Source organism: Dipodomys merriami, unplaced genomic scaffold (genome assembly GCF_024711535.1).
Source record: "Dipodomys merriami isolate MVZ:Mamm:240054 unplaced genomic scaffold, mDipMer1.0.p SCAF_44, whole genome shotgun sequence".
Classification (NCBI taxonomy): Eukaryota; Metazoa; Chordata; class Mammalia; order Rodentia; family Heteromyidae; genus Dipodomys; species Dipodomys merriami.
Genome location: NW_027206002.1, coordinates 1,089,921 through 1,110,919, shown reverse-complemented (window position 1 = coordinate 1,110,919; position 20,999 = coordinate 1,089,921). Strand labels below are relative to the sequence as shown.

Genomic DNA, 20,999 nt, shown 5'->3' with positions numbered 1-20,999 from the left:
GTAGGTGGCCTAATCACAGGGCCTATCTGTCAGAAGACCCACTTGCGTTGATAATAGCCTCACCAGGACAGCCTTTTCCAGCCCCTGCAGGGCCTACCCCTTACTAAGAAGAACTAGATTGGGTGCTTAACCTATTATGGCTTCTATCAGGTTTTTTAGTGGGTGGTGTTAGAGTGGGTTGGTGAGAGGAAAGAAGTGTAACCCAGAACAAACAGCCTGCTTCTGACTTCCCTATTCTGTCCTTCAAGTTGGTCCCTGATATAGTAAGCAGTAGGCGTGATAAAGCCCCAGGAAGCCATGGAAACTTCTCAAGTTCTACTAAGTTGAAAACGTGAAAGGAATTATGCCCATCAGCTCCCAACCTTCAGGACTAAAGTCAAGTCCTGATCTCTTCACAACCCTTGGAGTGTACAGAAAGGGACTGCAAACTCTGCCCCCTATCTTATCCTGTCCATCAAGAGGCAGCTAGGTCTAGGGACCACGCCTGGAGGAGCAGTGTGGAAAAAAGCTAGACCTTCCAGGACGGAGACCTGGTCTCATCACTTCCCACTATAAAGTTCCCACTTCCCACGATAAAGTTGTCTTCTGCTCACCTGAAGCTGGTGGCAGCTAGCACCTAACTTATCAACAAACAGAGCCTAGAATGGAGCAAAGTCATCTAATCAGAACCAAATGTAGGACTTAGGTCATTCGAAGGACTTGCCAACACTTCTTCCTCTTTTTTTTTTTTTGTCAGTTGTGGGGCTTGAAGTCTGGGCCTGGGCGCTGTCCCTCAGCTCTTCAGCTCAAGGCAAGCGCTCTACCACTTACTTGAGCCACAGTGCCACTTCCGGTTTTCTGAGTGGTTTACTGGAGATAAGAGTCTCACAGTTTCCTTCCTGGGCTGACTTTGAACCGCAATCCTCAGATCTCAGCTTCCTAAGTAGCTAGGATTACAGGTGTGAGCCATGGATGCCCCGCTTTGCCAATGCTTCTATGGTCATTTTTGAAGAGTTTGAGTCTAAACACTAATGGTGAAGCTCCTGGTTGAGGCAATCCAGATGAACTTTGTTGGGGTTTCAATGACATCAAGGTAATCAAGGACTATTTGCAACGGAGGTAGACTAGGCTGAGCCACACTAGCTACAACTCCCATGTAGGGCTATGATTACTGGTATTCTGAGACATTTCTAGTCAGTTGTAGGTGTTTCCTTGTTTTACTCCCAAATTGGGCTGGCTTATATGTTCATTCCACTCACCTGGCGGCAGAAAGAAAGGCTAATGTGCAAAGCAGCCCTTTGGGGATCTTTCTCATTGCAAAGTGTGCAGAGGTTGGGACCACCCTGTTTCCAAGGATAGCAGCTTGCTCAGATCTCTCTGGAAGTCTCCAGTGGGGCAGGCTGAAAGAAAACTAAAATCTTGGGGAAAAGCCCAGGACCAAGATGTAGGAGGAGTCCTTTTAATCTGGGGATGATATTTGCTTCTTGGTGGGACTGGATCATGTCTACACTGTCATTCTTTGTGGTCTTTAGTTGACTTTCATTCTGTTGGCAGAGATTTAAAAAAATCCATTCTTGTATGGAGAGGGTTACGTAGGAGGTGTGGCAGAGGGCAGGGTGTGGGTTTCCTCCAGGGAGCCCTGTTGGAACACCAGCTCTTTGCCCCTGCCAGATGTAATTCTGCTTCTTAACTTAGGCACCACTCACCTCTCCATACTTTGGATATATAAACTTCACTGAACTTTTGCACTAACCTTTTGCTCCTTCTGCCAGCTGTCACAAAGGCAAGAAGGCCTGGGTGGGAATGGGGAGCTGAGGTACAACTTTTTCCAGAGGTGAAAGTACTTGGCAGGGTGGAACTTGGCTTATCAGTCAAAGTCTAGGCCTAGCTGCTGGCTATGTGCTTTTCCTAACGATTAAGAAGCTCTTAAAAAAAAAAAAAAGACCCATTTCTGTGGCACTTTTGGGTTGGAGAATTGTGGAAGCAGCCCCCACTTCCCTGGCTCAGTGGTAAGGGAGGTCTGTAGAGTTTGCAGAGTTAAATTTGGGGAGATAATGGGAGTCAATGGGACTAGGACATGGGGACTGAGTGGGAGAAGAGGGGCAGGTATTCAGCCTGCCCTTCCTCGTCCATGGAGATGACACCTCCAGCTCAGTACTAGAACCCATCTCAACATCTGGCTGGCTAATGACAACATGGACCTCCAGTGACCACTTTGTGCCAGGGACTGTGCCAAGCCCCCATGTGCACTACCACACTAGCAGCACCTCACTCCCATCCCCTTGTCTGCAGCCAAGAAACCAGTGCTCAACAGGCCCATGGAGCTTGTCCAAGATGACTCAGCTCATCAGTATGGAAGCTGGATTACAGAGAACCAGGAAACGGAGGCCCTGGGAGGATGTTCAGGAGAGCTGGCAATTGGGCAGAAAATGACTCCCCTGTGTCAAGGCATTTGGGAACCTGGATGAGAGGCAGCAAATGCTGCTGCACTGGCTCCTGCCACCAGCTCCCTGCCCGTTCCTGACACTCCAAATAACACAGGCCCCAGGGCCCCAACGAGGTAGGGTTTGGCTTGGCCTCAAGAGAAGCAATGCTGCTCCTTTGCCAGGAAGGCCACCTGCACTTTCAAGAAGGTGGAGCTCTAGGATCTGTGACACAGGCTTATAATTTGGCCTCAGAACAGAGGGTAGCTCAATCACACATCTGTCTGCTCCAGAGGACTCTAGTCTGCTAGGCTTCAGCTCTAGGGATGGAAATGTAGGGGCTGATTGTCATGGTGTTTCAGGTGGTATGCTTTCCTGCTGAGCCAGACCCACTGTTGCATTCTGGGGAACACCTGGATTCCAGACGGCTAACTCTAAGAGCCAGGATCAGTCAGGGGTGTCCAAGACTGGGGACAGACCTGCAACTTTGGGGGGTTTAATTCCTGGCTTCTTGATCTCTGAGCAACCGTAGCACCCTGTTAATCATTGCCCTAATCTCAAGCAGTCACAGGAGTCCTAACAGGCCTCCTTCACAGGAGGAGTCCAGCCCTCTAAAGGCAGCTGTCAGAAGCTGAGACCCTCACTTCTCCATCTGGTTAATTCCTTGGACTGGTCTGGGTCCCATCTCTGTCTCTGCCTTTTTGTTAAGAACCAGATGGAAGCTGGCTCATGTCTGTAATCCTAGCTACTTGGGAAGCTGAGATCTGAGCATCACGATTCAAAGCCAGTTTGGACAGAAAAAGTCCATAAGACTCTTATCTCCAATTAAGCTCCAGAAAGCCAGAAATGGAGCTGTGGCTCCCGGGGGAGAGTACTAACCTTGAGCATAAAAGCTCAGGGACAGTGCACTCAGGCCCTGAGTTCAAACCTCAGGACATACACATACACACACAGAGGCAGGCAGGCACGCGCGTGAGCGCACATGCACAAAGCCATGTAGATATAGAGGTGGCTGACTCCTATCACTTTTCCCTTGCGGTGTCAACCCTGATTCTGACTAGAACCAGGGTAGTAATGGCAAGTGCTTCTACAGCAGTTAAAAACAGTCAGCTATACCTTTGCTCAGAGAGGTAAATGCATGTAGCAGGGGAACTCAAAGCTCAGAAGGAAGGCCCAGGTGTTGGGGAGAAGCAGGTGCCAGGCACTTCTGAGAAAGTTGACTTCAAGGGTGTTATGTGGATGTGGAGGTGAGCTCTGTAGGGAAAGAGTCACTAGGCCAGAATGGTTATCATCTTTCTAAAACCATGAGCAGTCAGAAATCCTGTTAGGTTGGCCCTAACAGGATGATGGAGGATTAGGGTGGGGGCTGGCTCTTCTAGACATCCAGGGCTCCTCTCCAAGTCCTCCTGGGCTTGTCAAGATGGGGAAGAAACTGGGCACTGGTGGCTCACATCTGTAATCCTAGCTACTTAGGAGGCTGAGATCTGAAGATCAAGGTTCAAAGCCAGCAAGGACAGGAAAGTCCCTGAGGTTTGTTACCTCTCATTAATCACAGAAAGCTTAAGTGGAGCTGTGGCTCAAGTGGTAGAGTGTTAGCCTTGAGCAGAAGAAACTCGGGGTCAGCACCCAGGCCGAGTTCAAGCCCCAGGACTGGCACACACAAAAAAGTTCAAAACAAACAAGCAAAAGATGGGGGAAATGCTAAATGTCAGGGGACTGGGACAGAGGCAGAGCTTGGCATTCCGTGTGTTATTGTGGGGAGGAAAGAGAGGAGGGCCTGAGGGGTATTGAACTTTCCAAGGACACTCATGGTGATTGTCGACACTCTTCTGACACAAAGTAGCAAGCAGCCAGAGTTCGTGGCTCAGGACACCATCTATTCTCAGCAAAGCCTTAGGTGGAAATGAATGGACTCCATTTTCAGCCTCTAAAGCATGTGCAGTGTGCAATCTCACAGGTGAAGCCTCACTACCTAGCACAAGTCCCATGCTGTGTGGGGTCCCTAACCTCCCCAACCAGACACCCTAGGGTTAAGCAACGGCTGCCCTCCACATTCTGGCCCGTGCTCAGTCCAGACTCACATTTGACACTTATACCTTGACTGCCTGATAAGTGATAAATACCTTGTCCTCAGCACTTGCTCCGTCAAATCCACCTGGACCTCGAGGCTCAGGGAGCAGGATGGGAGGAGCGGGGGGGGTGGGGGGGGAGCCTTGGATAGAATGGGCTGTGGCCAACCAGTACCCAAGGTCAAAGGCCACTGTGTCATGTTATGTAGCACAACCCGCTTGTGTTCCTCAACAGGGCTGGAGCTGAAAGGCTGAGTCATTCATGACTTTTCTTTTATTAAAAACATACACATTTTTTTTAAAAAGTTGCTTAATTGTGCGAAGAGGAAGATATACAGATGAGGAAATAAAAAACATTTATGAAATCCACCTGCAATACAGATGCTCTGATGTAAACATACTTTGTCACTTCCTCCAGCATATAGCTGGGAGCGCCACACTGTACAGACACAGATCTCGTCTCCACATAAGATGCTCAGTTGGGAACCATCTCACCCCTCCAGACCTTCCCACTCACCCTATCTCTCTATCTCTCTAGCATCCAAAGGGCTGGCTGTGAGACTGCTGGAATAATCTGGAGCAGACTGGAGCAAGGGGTGCACAAGCCTTTGGGGACAGTCCAACAGACTTTTTCTTCTTTGATGTCAGACCTGGGGCTTGACTTTGGAACCTAGGTGCTGTCCCTGAGCTTTTTTTTTTTTTTTTTTGCTCAGGGCTAGTGCTCCATCGCTTGAGCCACAGCTCCATTTCTAGTTTTTTTTGTTTTTTTTTGTTTTTTATGATTAACTGGAGATAAAAGTCTCATGGACTTTCCTGCCTGAGCTGGCTCCAAATGGTGATCCTTAGATCTCAGCCTTCTGAGTCGCTAGAATTACAGGTGTGAGCCACCAGGGCCTAGCTGTCTGCCTGTTTAGGAATGAAGAGTTTCCCAGATTAGGACCTTTCACTGTGAGAAAAGGAAGTCCCAGGGAAACGTTAGGGCATTTGGTCAAGCCTATTTGAAGTCCAAAGGCCTTGTCTAGCCCTTCTTGCCTTGCCAACAGGCTCTGCCAGCTAGGGTCCTGTATCTCTTAGGTTCTCACCAAGTAGCCCAAGAACAGATGTCTACCTGCGGCCTCACCTTGAGGCCCAGAGAAGGACAACAGAAAGGGAATAAGTGGATGAAGTTAGGCTGTCGCTCCCTGACAAAGGGGCCAGGTGAACCCCAGCTGTTAAAATACATGGCTGGCTGCCTCTCTAACTGGAGTTTCCCTAACACTTTGAGTCCTCTGAGGCCAGGTGAGGCTCTGGTCCCAGGACATGTGGGTGTGAAGAACTCAGCAGTCTTGAGTATCCACAGCCAACAAGGATCAAGCCTTGCCTTGGGCCTCTTCCATGTTCATACTTTCTGCCCAGCTCCCCTCTTTCAAGGACTGGGAAAACTCTGGGACAGATGATGCTAAAGGAGGAGTAGGCAAATGGGAAGGGGCCTAGGTAGAAAAGACCTGAATCGTCCTGGATGAGCTTCTGTGACGTTAACCGCCCGCCCCCACCGCCCCGGTCAGCCAATCAGAACCTATACACTGGAAACCCAGCATTTTCAGTCCTTGGCCTCCCTAAGGGATCCAGTTTGGCTCAGGAAAAGCTAGATCTAAAGTGTGTGTGTGTGTGTGTGTGTGTGTGTGTGTGTGTGTGTGTGTGTGTGTGTGTGTGTGTGTGTGTGTGTGTGTGTGTGTGTGTGTGTGTGTGTGTGTGTGTGTGTGTGTGTGTGTGACTCATATGAAGGAAAAGTCAGAGTGTTAAATGTCAGCCAGCTCTAAACTATTAGCTTGTCATCAGCCTCAGTGTCAGCCTGTGTCAAGTGGTTATAGCGCAGCACTTGGCTTTATCTTCCCAGAAGGCACAGGAGCCTGGTGAGACCCGAGAAGACACTGCACCATGCAGACAGATGCTGTTGTTCGTAAACAGTAATGACTGCAAGCCTCACATGCTTTCTGAGGTGGGGATGCTCACGGTATCCTGTCGGGAAGGAAGGGTGAATGCAGACTCATGAAAACTGTCTCCTCCATAGAGGCAAGAGGATGCAGCCGGACCAGGAGAGCAGAGGACTCAGCCACAGCCACTACCTCACAGCTCACACCGGAAGCATGAGAACCACCCCTCGTCCCCACAGGATGTCCTCCCAACCACTGCTGACGGCCTTTGTACTGTGTTTTGTTTTAAGGAAAAGGTTTACTGGAGTTTGTTCTGCATTAAAAACAGTCCCTCCTTCTCAGAAAACACTCCCAATTTCACAGGGGAAAGGTAGAACTTGAAACTATACACAATCTATTCCAACATAAATATAAAGAGGTAACTTAATGGGGATTATATATGGCAGAAATGTAGAGAGAACCTCTGGATGGATTATAGGTGATTATATTTTCTTCTTTATGTTGCTAGAGTTTGCAAATCCTAGCCAGGCTTCAGTGGCTCACGCTTGTAACCCTAGCTTTTCTAGAGGCTGAGATCTAAAGAATGTGATGAAAAGTCAACCTGGACCGGAAAGTCTATGAAATTCTTATTTCAATTAACCACCAAAAAGCCGGAAGTGGAACTGTGGCCCAAGTGGTAGAGTGCTAGCCTTGAGCAAAAAAGCTCAGGTCAGTGCTCAAGCCCTGAATTCAAGACCCAGGCAAGACTGGGCACACATACACCTTTAGGGTGTATCCTCTACAATTGCAAATAATTGCTTTTATAGTCAGAGACAAATTTTATATAGTATATAACATATAGTTTTTACTGATTCTCATACATATTTGAAAAGTGCCAGGGGTTACAAACAATGAGAAGTCATTTTGCCTGTGTCCTGACCCCTGGTCCTTTCTCTGTGTAACCATGGAGACAGTCTTTTTTTTACCTCTGTTTGCCTGGAAGGTAAAATGCTGGACAAATTAAAGCATTTGCTGTTGCCTCATCGGTGCTGTTCAACAGCCAGCTTCCAATGGCTTGTCTGAGCCTACAGAGAAGTGCAAGTTCCTCCTTGGTTGACCACTGCCCTTACCAGCCTGCTTCTCCCAAACATGCCTTGGGAGTTCCTGCCTCCTGGCCTTTGCCTGCCTTGCGGGCTGCAGTTCTCAGAGCCCTGCCCTTCCTTGAAGAACAAAGCCTGGCCACATCATGTCCAAACTGCTGGCCTGCCTAAGACTCCTGCTTCCCCCAAACTTGTGTATAACAATAGCTATCGCTTATTGACCATTAACTACAGGTCATATCACAAAAGTGCTCTCATTTAACCCCAGGCCACCAGAGGCTGCATAGACTAAAATAAATCTGTCGATTTATGCTGTGGGATGACCCTGCTTTGCTCTTCTCCTGTCTCAGAGGGATGCATTTCTCATCAACCCCATTTCACTGATAAAGTAACTGAGCTCTGAGAATGGTCAAGGGTGTGTGGGGCAGAGCTAGATTGCCATCCCTGGTCAGTTCAGTGTGTTTACTTGAATGGTGGTGTCTGTACTATTTACATTTCAGCACCTGAGGGTAGGGAGGGTGTGTTCTGAGCTAAGCACACAAATGGAATCCAATGATGTCTGGCTGTGTAAGTGTTAATCCCAGGGAGTTGAATCAGGGTTTATCAATCATTCAGTCAACAAGTTTCCCCAGTGTCTGGAAACTCTGGCAGGCAGGGACAGGTCCCTTTGTTCACAGTAGTATTCCAGTACTTAGCAGTTTCTGGCACATAGTACATGCTCATTAAATAAATGATTGATTGTCCATCCCAAATCAAAATAACAAAGTAAATGATACTATCTAACATTCACGGAGTGCTTACCCCCAGCCAGCTACCTGGGGTGTGTGTGGGGTGGGTTTCCAGGATTGACAAGGGCTACAATGTGGAGTTCTACACCCCAAATGGTGACTTAAATAAAGATCATGATAATACCATAGAAAGATGAGCAACCCTGAGGCTTCCTGAGGACTGGAGACTGTGCCAACAGTGTCACCATGACATCTTGAATACAATGACTGCCAATGCAGGCGTGCACACTGCAACTTCCTGCCCTCGTCCACAACTGCCTGTTCCAACCATATCTGGCTATTTTTGTTACCTCTTCAGATTGCCAGTAGGCTGAGGCCCAGAGGGTAAAAAGATGTTGGCTTTTAAAAATATAAAGATGTAGCCAGGTGCCAATGGCACAGGCCTGTAATCCTAGCTACTCAGGAGGCTGATATCTGAGGATCCAGATTCAAAGCCAGCCCAGGCAGGAAAGTCTGTGAGACTCTAATCTTCAATTAACTACCAGAAGTGGCACTGTGGCTCTAAGTAGTAGAGCACTAGCCTTGAGCTGAAGAGCTCAGAGACAGTGCCTAGGCCCAGAGTTCAAGCCCCATGACTGACAGAAAAAAAGAAAAAAGTAAAGATGCAGTTAGTAGATGTATCCACAAACAAATGTAGTAAATACACCCAATGAAGCATCATTCACTGATTATAAAGGAAGGAAATAATATCATACATGACTACAAGAACGAATCTTTCCTTTTTTGATGAGGTATATATGAAATTTTATTTACAACCACTGCTTATTAACCTTGAATATAACATTCATCATATAATTAACCTATTAATAAAAGGACTATTTTTTGTTGTTGTTGTTTTGGTCATGAGTCTTGAACCCTGGGCTTAGGAGCTGGTCCTGAGGTCTTCAGCTCAAGGCTAGAGCACTACAACTTGAGCCATAGTACCATTTCCAGTTTTCTCGGTGGGTAATTGGATAAGTCTCAGAGATATCCCTGCCAGGGCTGGCTTTGGACCTCGATCCTCAGATCTCAGCCTCCTGAGTAGCTAGGATTATAGGCGTGAGCCACTGATGCCTGGTGAGGACTAGCTATTTTTAAAGGCTGTCAAGTTAACCTATAATAGAAAATAGCCCTTTATCCTGCCCATGCAATTGTAACCCCTCTGTACAGTATGTTCACAAATAAAATTAAATTAAATTAAAAAAAAAACAAAAAACAAAACAAAACAAAAAAGAAAATAGCCCTTCAAATCTTCCAATCTTTATCTGCTCTATCTTTTTTTTCTTTTGTAAATCTTTTGGTGGTATGGAGTATTGAACTGAAGGCTTGGCACTTACTAAGTATGTGTTCTACTTGAGCCCATATTCTCAGGGTTTTTTTTTTCTTTATTTTTGCTTTTGCGAGCAAAGTCCTCAGACTATGACTCTCCTACTGCCAGGAATTAGTTATATGCTACCACTCCTATTCTCTCATCTTAAGGTAGCGTGCGTGTGTGCGTGCGTGCGTGCGTGCGTGTGTGTGTGTGTGTGTGTGTGTGTGTGTGTGTACATGTGGCACGCCAGTCTTAGGACTTGAACTCAGAGCCTGGGCACTGTTCCTGAGCTTCTTTTGCTCTAGGCTAGCACTCTACCACTTGAGCCACAGCACCACTTTCAATTTTTTCTGTTTATGTGATACTGAAGAATTGAACCCGGTGCTTCATAGTAGATAAGCACTCTACCACTAGGCCACATTGCCAGTGCCTTAAGGTAGGATTTTTAAAAGTTCTCTGAGTTTATTTAGATTTGATTAGTGGTTATTCCTATAGAGTTTCTTTTCGATGTAATTCTGAGTAGTTTAGACTGTAATTGAAAAACAAAACCTGTTGGGATTGAAGAGAAAGGAGGGCGATTGAATCCCAGGCTTTCCAGAAGAGCAGGGGGCCCAGTGGGCAAACTGGCCAGCAGTGTGCTAATGTGGCTTTACAGCACATACTACCTGCTCATTTTGTAGCATTTGCTCACTTAATAGCATTTGTTAACCGTTGTAAGTTAGAGACTCTTCTCTGTGCATTTCACAGGCTCCAGCATCATCAGCCACTGCTGAACACCATTTCTTCCTTGTATTCTGCCAGGACGAGGCATCTTTGAAACAGGAAGCCTGAGCGAGGAACTTGGCAACTCTGTGGCAGCCAAGTGGGGCAGCATCCCATTGGTCTTTTGCACAGGTCCTCCTGCCCTTTCATAGGTTCTGGAGTTCGGACAAGCGTTGGCCATGGTTTCCTCCAGCCCTTGTTCCCATTCATCTTCCCTGGCTGAAGTAAGGCATCAACGGCTGTTCTCCTTTCCTATGTTCCACCACGGTCTTTGTCTTCCATCATCTGCAGAGAGAACTGTGGTGCACCAGGCAGCGTGGCACTCTCCAGTGCTGTCCCCAAAATGGTGTGGCGTGGGAAAGCCCAAGGGGCTGCCCTGTCCATTCACTGCACTGTTCAGGGCTACAAGAGATTCACATACATGCATCCTTTATTTTTATTGTGAAACAGTCACAGGTACACAAAAATATATTTAACAAAAATATACAAAAATAGACATTTGGGGGCTGGGAAGGTGGCTCAGTGGTAGAGCGCTTGCCTTGCATGCATAAGGCCCTGGGTTCGATTCCTCAGCACCACATAAGCAGAAAAAGCCAGAAGTGGAGCTGTAACTCAAGTGGTAGAGCACTAGCCTTGAGCTGAAGAGCTGAGGGACAGCGCCCAGGCCCAGAGTTTAGGCCCCACAACTGACATAAATAAATAAATAAATAAATAAATAAATAAATAAATAAATAAATAAATAAATAAATAAATAAATATGGTTTAAAATAATCATAAAGCAAATTTTTAGGTAACCACCCCCCAGGCTATAATACAAAACCAGCACTCCCCGAATCCCAACATCCCCTCCTATAGCCATGACTACAGTGAATTTCGTGATAATTTTGTACTTTCTATAGTTTTACAATCTCTGCACGTATTCTTAAACAATACAAGCCAGAGAATGATGGAAGGGATAACAAGGATTTAGAAGCATGAACTCACAAACTAACATGTTAATTGAAACCTCTTTGTACAAATACTTGAAGGTAATAAAAAAAATTACAATGCAATTTTACCAGTTGTTAAACTCTATATGAAAGAAACGGTATCAGAATTCTTTTGTGTATGTGTGTGTGTGTATGGGGGGGTGGGGTGGTGGTGGTGGTAATGGGGTTGAAACTCAGGGCCTTGTGCTTGCTGGGAAAGTATTCTACCACTTGAACCACTTCCTGAACCCTTTTTTGCTTTACTTTCCAGGGAGAATTTACACTTTTTGTCAGGGCTGTCCTTGAACAGTGATTTTTCTGACTGATACTTCCTATGTAACTGGGATTACAAGCATGCACCACTGTGTTGGGCCCGAGTGTATTCTTTCACTCATTATTATGTTGCTAAGAGTCATTTATTATTATAGTATTAGACCAATAGTGCATCTACCATAAATCGCATGGCTCCTATTTCCACTGTGGGAATGCAGTAATGATCTCTGCTGTTGATGGACATTTGGACACCCTCTGGTGTTGGTGCACAGGGGTCACGGTGTGTCAAGAGCAGATTCTGAAGAGTAGTTCTTCTGAGTTAGTGTGCCTTTACCAGATCACTTGTATATTTTTGGGGGAGTGGGGTTAGGGTTAGGGTTAGGGTTAGGTAGGCACTGTCCCTGAGATTCTTTTGCTCAAGACTAGTGCTTTACCACTTAAACCATACTTCCATTTCCAGTGGGGTTTGTCATCTTTTCCTTTCCTTTCCTTTCCTTTCCTTCTCCCACCCCCCTCTGTTTACTGGAGATAGGGGTCTCATGGACTTTCCTACCTGGGCTGGCTTTGAACGGCAAACCTCAGACCTGAGCCTCCTGAGTAGCTAGGATTATAGGCATGAACCACTTGCCGCCCAGCCACTTATATACTTTTAATCCTGAAAATGCTCATCAGGGGAAGAATACTATGGCTCCCTAAGCAGTGTTCCCAGTGGGGGAGATTAATATGCCTGCCTTTGTGCTGGAACGAACACTCATCCTTTGACCTAGAAGCTTGATCTTCTGGCCCAGCCAGCCCTGCCCCTCCAACACCCACAGGCTGGAGCCCTCAGTAGCTGCACTGAGGTTCCTCTCTGGCCTCCTCAGGTTGGTGATATACAGTTGTGTGAGGAGGGGAAGAGGTCCAGAAAGAGGAAGTGGAAACCAAATACAAAGGCCACAGCCAAGTCTGGTCTGCAAACCTCAATGTTTGAGCAGTGTGCTCTGTGGCAGAAGAATGTGCAAGGTGCTGTGAAACAAGCCTGGGGCTGGGGGCTGTGCACTGCAATGGCTGCCGTTCAACAGGTGTGCAACTGCACCACTGTATACTAGGTCCTCAGGCATGCGTGACTCCACGCCATGCGATCCGCATCCCAACCTCAGTCATAGCCTTTGCGTGGCATCAGTGCAGTGCTTACGGCACAGGATTTGGACCCCCGCCCCCATTGAAACTGGGTTTAAAATATGGTTGCATGACTTCTTGGTGGTGTGACTTTGGGTTAGTCTGACTTCCTTTAGCCTCAGTTTCCTGATCCTTGAAATAGGGTTAACTGGCTGCCAAGGCTGCGGAGAGCTTAAAGATGCAACATCTGGAAGGAACTTAGCTGACTTCCTGGTGTGGAAGCAGAATGAGCGGAACTGAAATGAGCATGACTGTGGTTGACAGCAGGGAAATGGGGGTGAAGGGCTCAGCCTGGCAAGCTGGGCTCAGGGTACTGGGCAGGTGGACTCTGACCCAGGCAGCCCTGCCTGAGCCCCGCCTCATCCACCTTTGTCCAGATTGTTCGCCCTCTCTGTGGTCCTTTCCAAGGGCAATGATTTCTGACAGAGGAACTTGGCCTTTGCTTATGTGGAAGCTGAGACCAACTTCAGGGCTGCCTTCTGGAGGCCGCATTAAGCTGGCAGCGGCAGTGGCCACCAAAGGGGCAGTGAGACCTGTTGTTAAGGTCACGGGGAGCCTTATTTGGCGACATGGGGTTGACCCTGCGTTCACCTCTGAGAACCCTGGGAAACACCAACCACAGATGTGAAATATGAACATCTCAAAACCACAAGTGCATTTCCTCTGAGAAAAGACAGCTCTTCTCCTTGCCAAGACCTCTCCCTGGATTCTGTCTGACAGTAATGGCTCACAATCTCAAGAGAGAAGGGCCACCCAGGGGCAGGGGCGGGGTGGGAGCGGGGGTGGGGGGGGTGGGGGGGTGGGAAGGGGCAAGAGTCTGCTATAGACGAGTCTTGGGCAAGACTGGATGCCCAGAAGCTCAGGGCCTAGCAAGGACCTCAAAGGCTTCTGTCCTCACCCTGGCCTCCCCTCTGCACTCACCCCTCCCACCCCTGTTCCTGGCCTCACTTCCTGTAGCCTTGGGAAGCTGGCTGGTGTGAGGAAGGCGCAGGCAGGGAGGGAGGAAGTTGGGCTCACACCATCTGCACCGGCCTCCACTTAGGTGAAGACGACAGCTCAAACGGTTGGTGGTTTCAGTTTGTCACCTCCCTTTGGTGCATCTTTAAGCTTAACATTCAGTAAGTAAAACTGTGGTCCCACCCCAGAGAAATGTGAGAGGAAAGCTGCGCGTCCGCAGCTCTGAATTAACATGTAAGGGGGTCTCTCATATTTGTACGGCTCCATTGGTTGGGGGGGTGGTGGCTAAAGGAGATCTTTGGTAGCCACCCTGGCTCAAGTAACAATACCTACTGACGACAGGTGCTGTCCTATGTCAGGGATATGAATTCCATCACAGAATTCACTGTAATGGCTCCCACTTTACCGAAGAGGAAAAGAACAAGGAAGATTCAGTTACTGACGCGAGGTTACACAACAGTGAATCAGTGTTGGGGTTTTGTTTTTGTTTTTTACATCTCAGAAGGCTCGATTCCAAAGTTGCCCTTCAAGGTGCAGACACAAGACCAAGCTCCAAGGTGCAGACACAAGACCAAGGCAAGCAAGAGGGCCGGAGCTGCTGACGAGTGTGAGGAATGGGGCTGGGAAGGTGGCTTAGTGGTAGAGTGCTTGCCTAGCATGCATGAAGCCCTTGGGTTCAATGCCTCAGTACCACATACACAGAAAAAACTGGAAGTGGAGCTGTGGCTCAAGTGGTAGAGTATTAGCCTTGGGCAAAAGAAGCTCAAGGACAGTGTGCAGGTCCTGAGTTCAAATCCCAGGACTGGCCAAATAAAAAAAGTGTGTGGTCTGAAGTCAGGGTTCCTTGCTCAGCCAGCATCTCATCTGCCCCACCTGCCTCTCTGTTTCCTCCCTGCCCCCTACCAGCTTGTCCTCTTCTAATCCACAGGCAGAAAGTGGCCTTTCTTAGTGGCGCAGGGAGTCAAATGTCCCTTAACTATCTGGAAAAGGTTTTATGAACTGCACCTGGGCAGGAAGGAAGGTAAAGCCAGGGCTCTGGAGGGAGCACCATGGGAGCTGCCTACCCTTACTGGCATCTGCCCTACCCAGCCCTCAGCCTTTACAAAGGGGGCTGGGCACTGTGGACAGCAGAGCTCGGGCAATCTATCCACAGCATCCTCAAGGGAGAAGACTTGGCTGGCCTGGGATAGATCCAGACACTGGCACCCCAGATCCAGACCCCTTGCCGAGCACTGTTCTTCACTTGGATCTTCAGGTCTGTGGTCACTCATAGGACAATTGTTGTTGTTTGTATCTAGAGCATGCCAAGAACTATCCTGGTGCTGAAGAAGGGTCTGGGGCCTCCTGGAAGTTTAGTTTGGTGAAGGAAGGCCCACATTGGGCAAATACTCACACAGATACCTGGCAGATATGGGGCTATGGGAGAGTGTGACCTGAGGGGTTTTAATCTAAGGAGCTGAGTAAGAAACAGGGTAGGTGAGGTGAAGGACAGTGTGGAGTTAGCAGGTGGGGCAGTTTCTGGCTCTCTTCCACTTCGTTCCTCCCCACATTCCAGAGGTTCAGTCCAAGTTGCCCCAAAGCAGTGCTGGGGGCAGTGGTAGAGCTAGATTCCTAGTTAAATTGAAACTATGTGGGAAAAAAAAAGTCTTCATTATGGGGGACAGGCAAGCCAACGGGGTGAAGGCAGTAGTTTATAAAATGCATTGTCTAAACTAACCAAGAGCCCAGTCCTTTCCTAATGTACCACTGGCAGGAACATTAAACAAACTTTTCCTAGAGAGGAAACCCTCCCCCCCCAAGGGTGGACAGCTAGCGGGCCTGCCTTGCAGCACCACGGCTCCTGCATGGCAGGCTGTAGACCTCACTGAGTATAGCTTCTTTCTCCCCAGGATCCCCCCAGCTCCCCCACGAAAAGAAACCTTGGCACCTAGGGCGGGGAGGCTGTGATTTCCAGTTTCAGTTTCCAGTGTCAATGCAGAAGAGGCTATGGCAATTTTCCGATTCCCTGGTGCCTAGGCCCAGAGATGATCCAAGGCAGGAAGGAATGTCTCAGCCAGCAGCCCTCCATGGGAGGCTCGCAAGGCAGGAGTGAGAAAAACCCACTGTGTTTGTATGTTGGGGAGAGTGGTCTCTGAGGTCCTGGGTTAGACCCCTTTAGGGATTCTGACATGGCCTGTGGACCCCAACGGGTTAAGTCTTGGCCTAAGAGACCATCAACACCAGAGGCATGGTGTGATCTTGCACCAAGGCACTTTGCAGGACAAGTGCTTGCAAACGTGCACTTCTTTGCTCAGTTTCCCCTGCAGTTCCTAGGAAATAGAGAACCCTAGGAAACCCTGGGTGCTGTAGTCACACAGCTTCTTCCTTCCTCAGGCCCCTAATTTCCCTGTAATGTGCTAATGTGTAACCAGCCTTCACAGAAACAAAAACATGAAAGAAAAATTCTACTAAGCCCTTAAATCCTTTTCCTCTGCCCATTGTTTCATTTGTAGCAATTTGTAGCCTAATTCTAAAAAGATCTGAGGACACTCCTTTCATCCCCGTGTGTGTGTGTGTGTGTGTGTGTGTGTGTGTGTGTGCGCGTGCGTGTGTGTGTGTGTGTGTGTGTGTGTGCGCGCGCGCCCTATGGGGGGTGGGTCTTGCCATGCACCCTTGCCCCAGTTTGATCTTGCAGAGAGCAGGTGGACAGGTCCCCAAATCAGCCTGGCAGATGTAGATCTCACCTAATCTCGATGGCATATTTGTATTTTAGTGTGTCTAGTATCAGTTTTTGATCAATCATTAATCGGAACTGCAATAAAAAGATAATCTTCTTGGGACTGGGGCTGTAAAGCTCCCTCCTGGCTGCAACATTAAATAAACGTTTCTGTGGAGTCCTCACAATCAAGGGTGTGTGTCTGGCTGGATTTGGGAGCAAATGAAGGACTGTCTTTAATGTTTGTAGGCACAAACATGAACTTCAGTCATCTCCGTGCCTGCGGCCTCTTGCTTACCTCTCGGTCAATGTGATGCCTTGGCCCCCAGATCAGGTGGCAAAGCTAGAGAAGGAGGTCATAGCTGGGTCCAAGTGTGGGGTGCAGAGGGGAATCTTCAAAGGGCGTGGTAACAATGGCTTGGCTCTGGGTTCAGGCCTATGAGACAGAAGAGGAATGACAGCATCCAGGATCCAAAAGACTTCCACGACAGAGGTCATGACTTCTGGGTGTTTGGCTCAATCCTGCTGACTTGTCACTGTGTGGTCCAGAGGAGGGCCTGGAGTGAGGAAGTGGCACACTTCTCAAAGGAAGAACGAAGAGGAAGGTGCTGAACTACCTGGGGTGGAACAGGAGTCAGAGGCTGTGGGAGCGACCCATACTTCTTTCTTTTTCTTTTTTTTTTTTTTCCATACTTCTTTCTTATCCAGAGGTAGACCTTCCCCTAGCACAGGCTGGAGAAGCAGGATCTAAAGGCTAGGCCCCAGATGAGGCCCAGGTACCACATCCAAGAAACTGAGCCTAGCCCAGACCAACAGACTTAAAGAGAGTCCAGAGCCATAGCCAAGAAAGGCTGCATCTGTGAGGGAGTGAGAGGCTCTTACTTTTCTCTTCAGCGCTTGTCTTGTATTACTGGTCCACTCTGGATAGCACATTTTTAGATATACAACAGAAATTGGCCTTTTTAGAGAAGCATAACCAGTGGGGTGCAACAGAGTGCAATCAGCTATTAGAAACATTCAAAGGATTGAAGCCTAAAGCTGGGGTGACCTGGCTCCACAGGAGGAGTCAGGAGCCAAAGGTGAGGAGACTCAAACACAAACACATAGACCTCTGCACACATTGCGTGCACGCGCACGCGCGCACACACACATGCACTATGCCACACCTAGAGAGCCCTGGGGAACTTTCTCTGGGCTCACTCTCTCCCACAAAAATACTCTGCTACCTTACTAAGTTGCCTCTTAACCTGTATTCTGACCTCCCCTCTACAGAGAGGACTTAAGTTTTAAGTTTCTGGGGTGCAGTTCAGTGGTAGAATGTGTAGTTAGCAGGAGTAAGCTAAATAAGTGAGTGGCTGACGAGCAGACGAGCCTTGGCTGTGAGCAGCAGACAGCATGGTAGAACCTCATGAGGAAGGCCAGGGAGAGGCATGGCACCAACAATAGAGACAGGAGCACACAGAAGGCTGCAAAGCGGGAGAACTCACAAGACCCAGGAGGACAGAATAGATAGTCATGATTGCTAAATGGGATTGCTGAAGCAAAGGGGAAGCTGGGATGCAGAGTTAGTGAAAGGAATCCCTTTCTTCATCATGGACTCAGGTGGTCACCACGGAGAAGACAGAGTTATCAATGGGCAGTGGGGCTGGGTTGGGGATAGGGAGGGCCTGTTATTTCAGGTCCAAACAGCACTCTTGTCACTGGCTGGGACAGGATGCCATTTGGGTTAGAGAGAAGGCCCCTCCCCTCCAAATCTTCACTTGGACTATTATACACAAGTATGCTACACTCAAAGCAGTTTCTAAGATGGACTTGCAGCCATTAGACAGGTAAGACACATCCTAGAGTAGCTTGGTACCCCAAGACTCCAAATTGTCAAGGTTTTTTTTTTTTGGGGGGGGGGTCCGGTCCTGGGGCCTGAACTCTGGGCCTGGGCGCTGTCCCTCAGCTCTTCAGCTCAAGGCTAGCGCTCTACCACTTGAGCCACAGCACCACTTCCAGATTTTTTCTTTTTTGCTTATGTGGTACTGAGGAATCGAACCCAGGGCCTCAGACATGCAAGGCAAGTGCTCTACCACTGAGCCACCTGCCCAGCCCTTAGGTTTTTTTTTTTTTTGTGTGTGTGTGTGTGTATGTATATTACTCCTGGGCTTAATGTCAGGGCCTGGTTGCTATCCCTGAGCTTTTCTGTTCAGAGTTACTGCTCTACTACTTGGCGTTGAACTGCAATCCTCAGAGCTCAGCTTTTTGAGTAGCTAGGATTACAGGTGTGAGCCACAGGTGCTTGGCTCCAAATGGTCAAACTGGAAATGCATGGAGGAGGCACTGTTCCATGACAGCGTCCCCTCCCACTCAGCATTGGGCACCAAGGGCACATCCTGTCCAGTCCAGGCACCAGTAGCCTAGCCGCAGGTGAGGGATCCAATTCCAGACTCAGCACACACAGCTCCTGCTCACCAACTCCACGTGGCCTGAGTGATACCATGGGCCCACGTGGGGCAGGCCTGGCCAGGCCTGCACTTACATGGGAGAAACCCAGCAGCCTCTCTTCATGCTTCCACATAGGAACAAAGGTCACAGACAGCAGACGTCCCTCAGGCCTGTCCAGGAATATGTTCTACTGTCCCTAGCTTGCCCACAACCCCCACATGAGCTGGGTCCCCTCCACATAGGCCCAGTCACTGGGAAGTACCTGGCAGGCAGCCCTCCACTTCCTCCACATGATTGCCTGGAGGTCCACGGGAACCAGCAAGGGGCCACATTTTTGTGGCCAGCAAATTGCTGTGGCAGCTGTGGGCACTGCAGGCTCTCTCTGGATTCTTCTGAAGCTGCATTCTTCAAGGGTCCCAACTCTCAGCTATGATCTCTTGCTTCTTTTGGAGAGATGTGTCTTTATGTGTATTGGGGATGTGTATGTGTGAAGATGATCTCTGCCCAAGTCTATGAGAGCCCCTATCTAAACTGCTCTCAGTTCAAGGACAGAAAAATCAAGAAAAAAAGGCAAATATTAGTTCAGTTTAGTTCAATTTTTTTGGGGGGTGGGGTGGGGGTCCGGTCGTGGGGCCTGAACTCTGGGCCTGGGCACTGTCTCTCAGCTCTTCAGCTCAAGGCTGGCACTCTACCACTTGAGCCACAGTGCCACTTCTGGCTTTTTTCTTTTTGTTTATGTGGTGCTGAGGAATCGAACCCAGGGCCTCATGCATGCAAGGCAAGCGCTCTACCACTGAGCCACCTTCCCAGCCCCTAGTTCAATTTTTTTTAACTTTGGCTAGATATGAGAATTACCTAAGGAGCTTTAAAGAAAATGCTCGCATCTAAATAATTCACCTCATACCTTGGGTGGGGGTGGGGATGGGGATCTAAATAGCTAATAAACACATGGATAAGTGCTCGGCTGTATTAGTCACCAGAGAAATACAAATGAAGGTCACACAGTAATTATGACACTATGACACACCCACAGGAAAGGCCAATATTAAGACAAAAAGAAAAGAAAATACCAATTGTTAACAAAGATTTGAGGCAACTTGAACACTTACACATCACTGCAGGGACTATAAACTGGCGCAGTACTTTGTAAAATTTCTTGACCTAAGATACTAATGCTGAATTGCCTAGCAATTCCACTTTGAAGTATGTACTCAACAGAATCACATACATGTGCTCTCAAAGACACACACCAGAACTTTCATAGTAGCAGCGGTCATAAAAACACCCACCTGGAAAGAACAATCATCAGTGGAACAATCATCAGCCTCCCCCACCAGCAGAATATACTACAGAATGTCCTATAGCATGAGACTAAGCAGACCACAAAAACTACAAGCAACAACTTAAATAAATCATCTGGCAAATAAAACGTTCAGTGGAAGAAGCCAGACAAAAGGATAGATTCTATATGGCTCCATTTTGAGGGCAGGCAAAAACCCATTTATACTATAGGTGAGCCTTTGGAGCCTGGTAGTGATGGAAAGTGGACACCCGGGATACTAGCGATGTTCTGTTTCTTGATCTGGATGGATGCTGGCTATTGGGTTAAATTCACTTTGTGAAAATGTGATGATTGTGCTTTAAAACATTTTTTACATGTGTATTTTCCTTTGATAAAAATTTTAGGACTGGGAAGATGGCTCAGTGGTAGAGTGCTTGCCTTGCATGCATGAGGCCCTGGGTTCGATTCCTCAGCACCACATAAGCAAAAAGAAAAAAGCCGGAAGTGGCACTGTGGCTCAAGTGGTAGAGTGCTAGCCTTGAGCTGAGGGACAGCGCCCAGGCCCAGAGTTCAGGCCCCACGACCGGACCCAGAAAAAAATTTTTTTATTAATTTTTTTCTTTGAAACCCACATCAATTTGGTCAGCATCTTTGGGTGTGGGGGGTGATGTCAGCCATCAGGGTTTTTGGGGGTATTATTTGCTTGGTTGTGGGGCTTAAACTGTGGGCCTGGGTGCTGTCCCTCAGCTCTTCAGCTCAAAGCCAATGCTCTACCACTTCAGCCACAGCACCACTTCCAGTTTTCTGGTGGTTTATTGGAGATAAAGAGTCTCATGGACTTTCCTGCCTGGGTTGGCTTTGAACCGTGATCCTCAGAGCTCAGCCTCCTGAGTAGCTAGGATTACAGGCATGAGCCACTGGTACCTGGCTTG

General features: G+C 48.2%; 1 protein-coding gene across 15 annotated transcripts in view; it reads right to left on the bottom strand.

The window, feature by feature from the left end:
- LOC138807897 (uncharacterized) overlaps positions 1 to 20,999 on the bottom strand; it is an 81,075-nt gene that overhangs the window by 9,102 nt on the left and 50,974 nt on the right. For 2 of the 15 annotated variants that reach the window (XR_011366327.1, XR_011366331.1), the window contains 2 exons: positions 16,654 to 17,275; positions 4,750 to 10,706 (listed from right to left, as the gene is read on the bottom strand). The exons of 5 other annotated variants lie outside the window; for them this stretch is intronic. Coding sequence is in view for 1 of the 10 variants with exons in the window: in XM_069993712.1 (XP_069849813.1) it covers positions 10,701 to 10,706 (6 nt within the window). In the remaining 9 variants the exon portion in view is untranslated. Of the gene's footprint in view, positions 1 to 4,749; positions 10,707 to 16,653; positions 17,276 to 20,999 lie in introns of those variants that run through there. 8 more of the 15 variants (XR_011366325.1, XR_011366330.1, XR_011366328.1 and 5 more) reach the window with 5 other exon arrangements.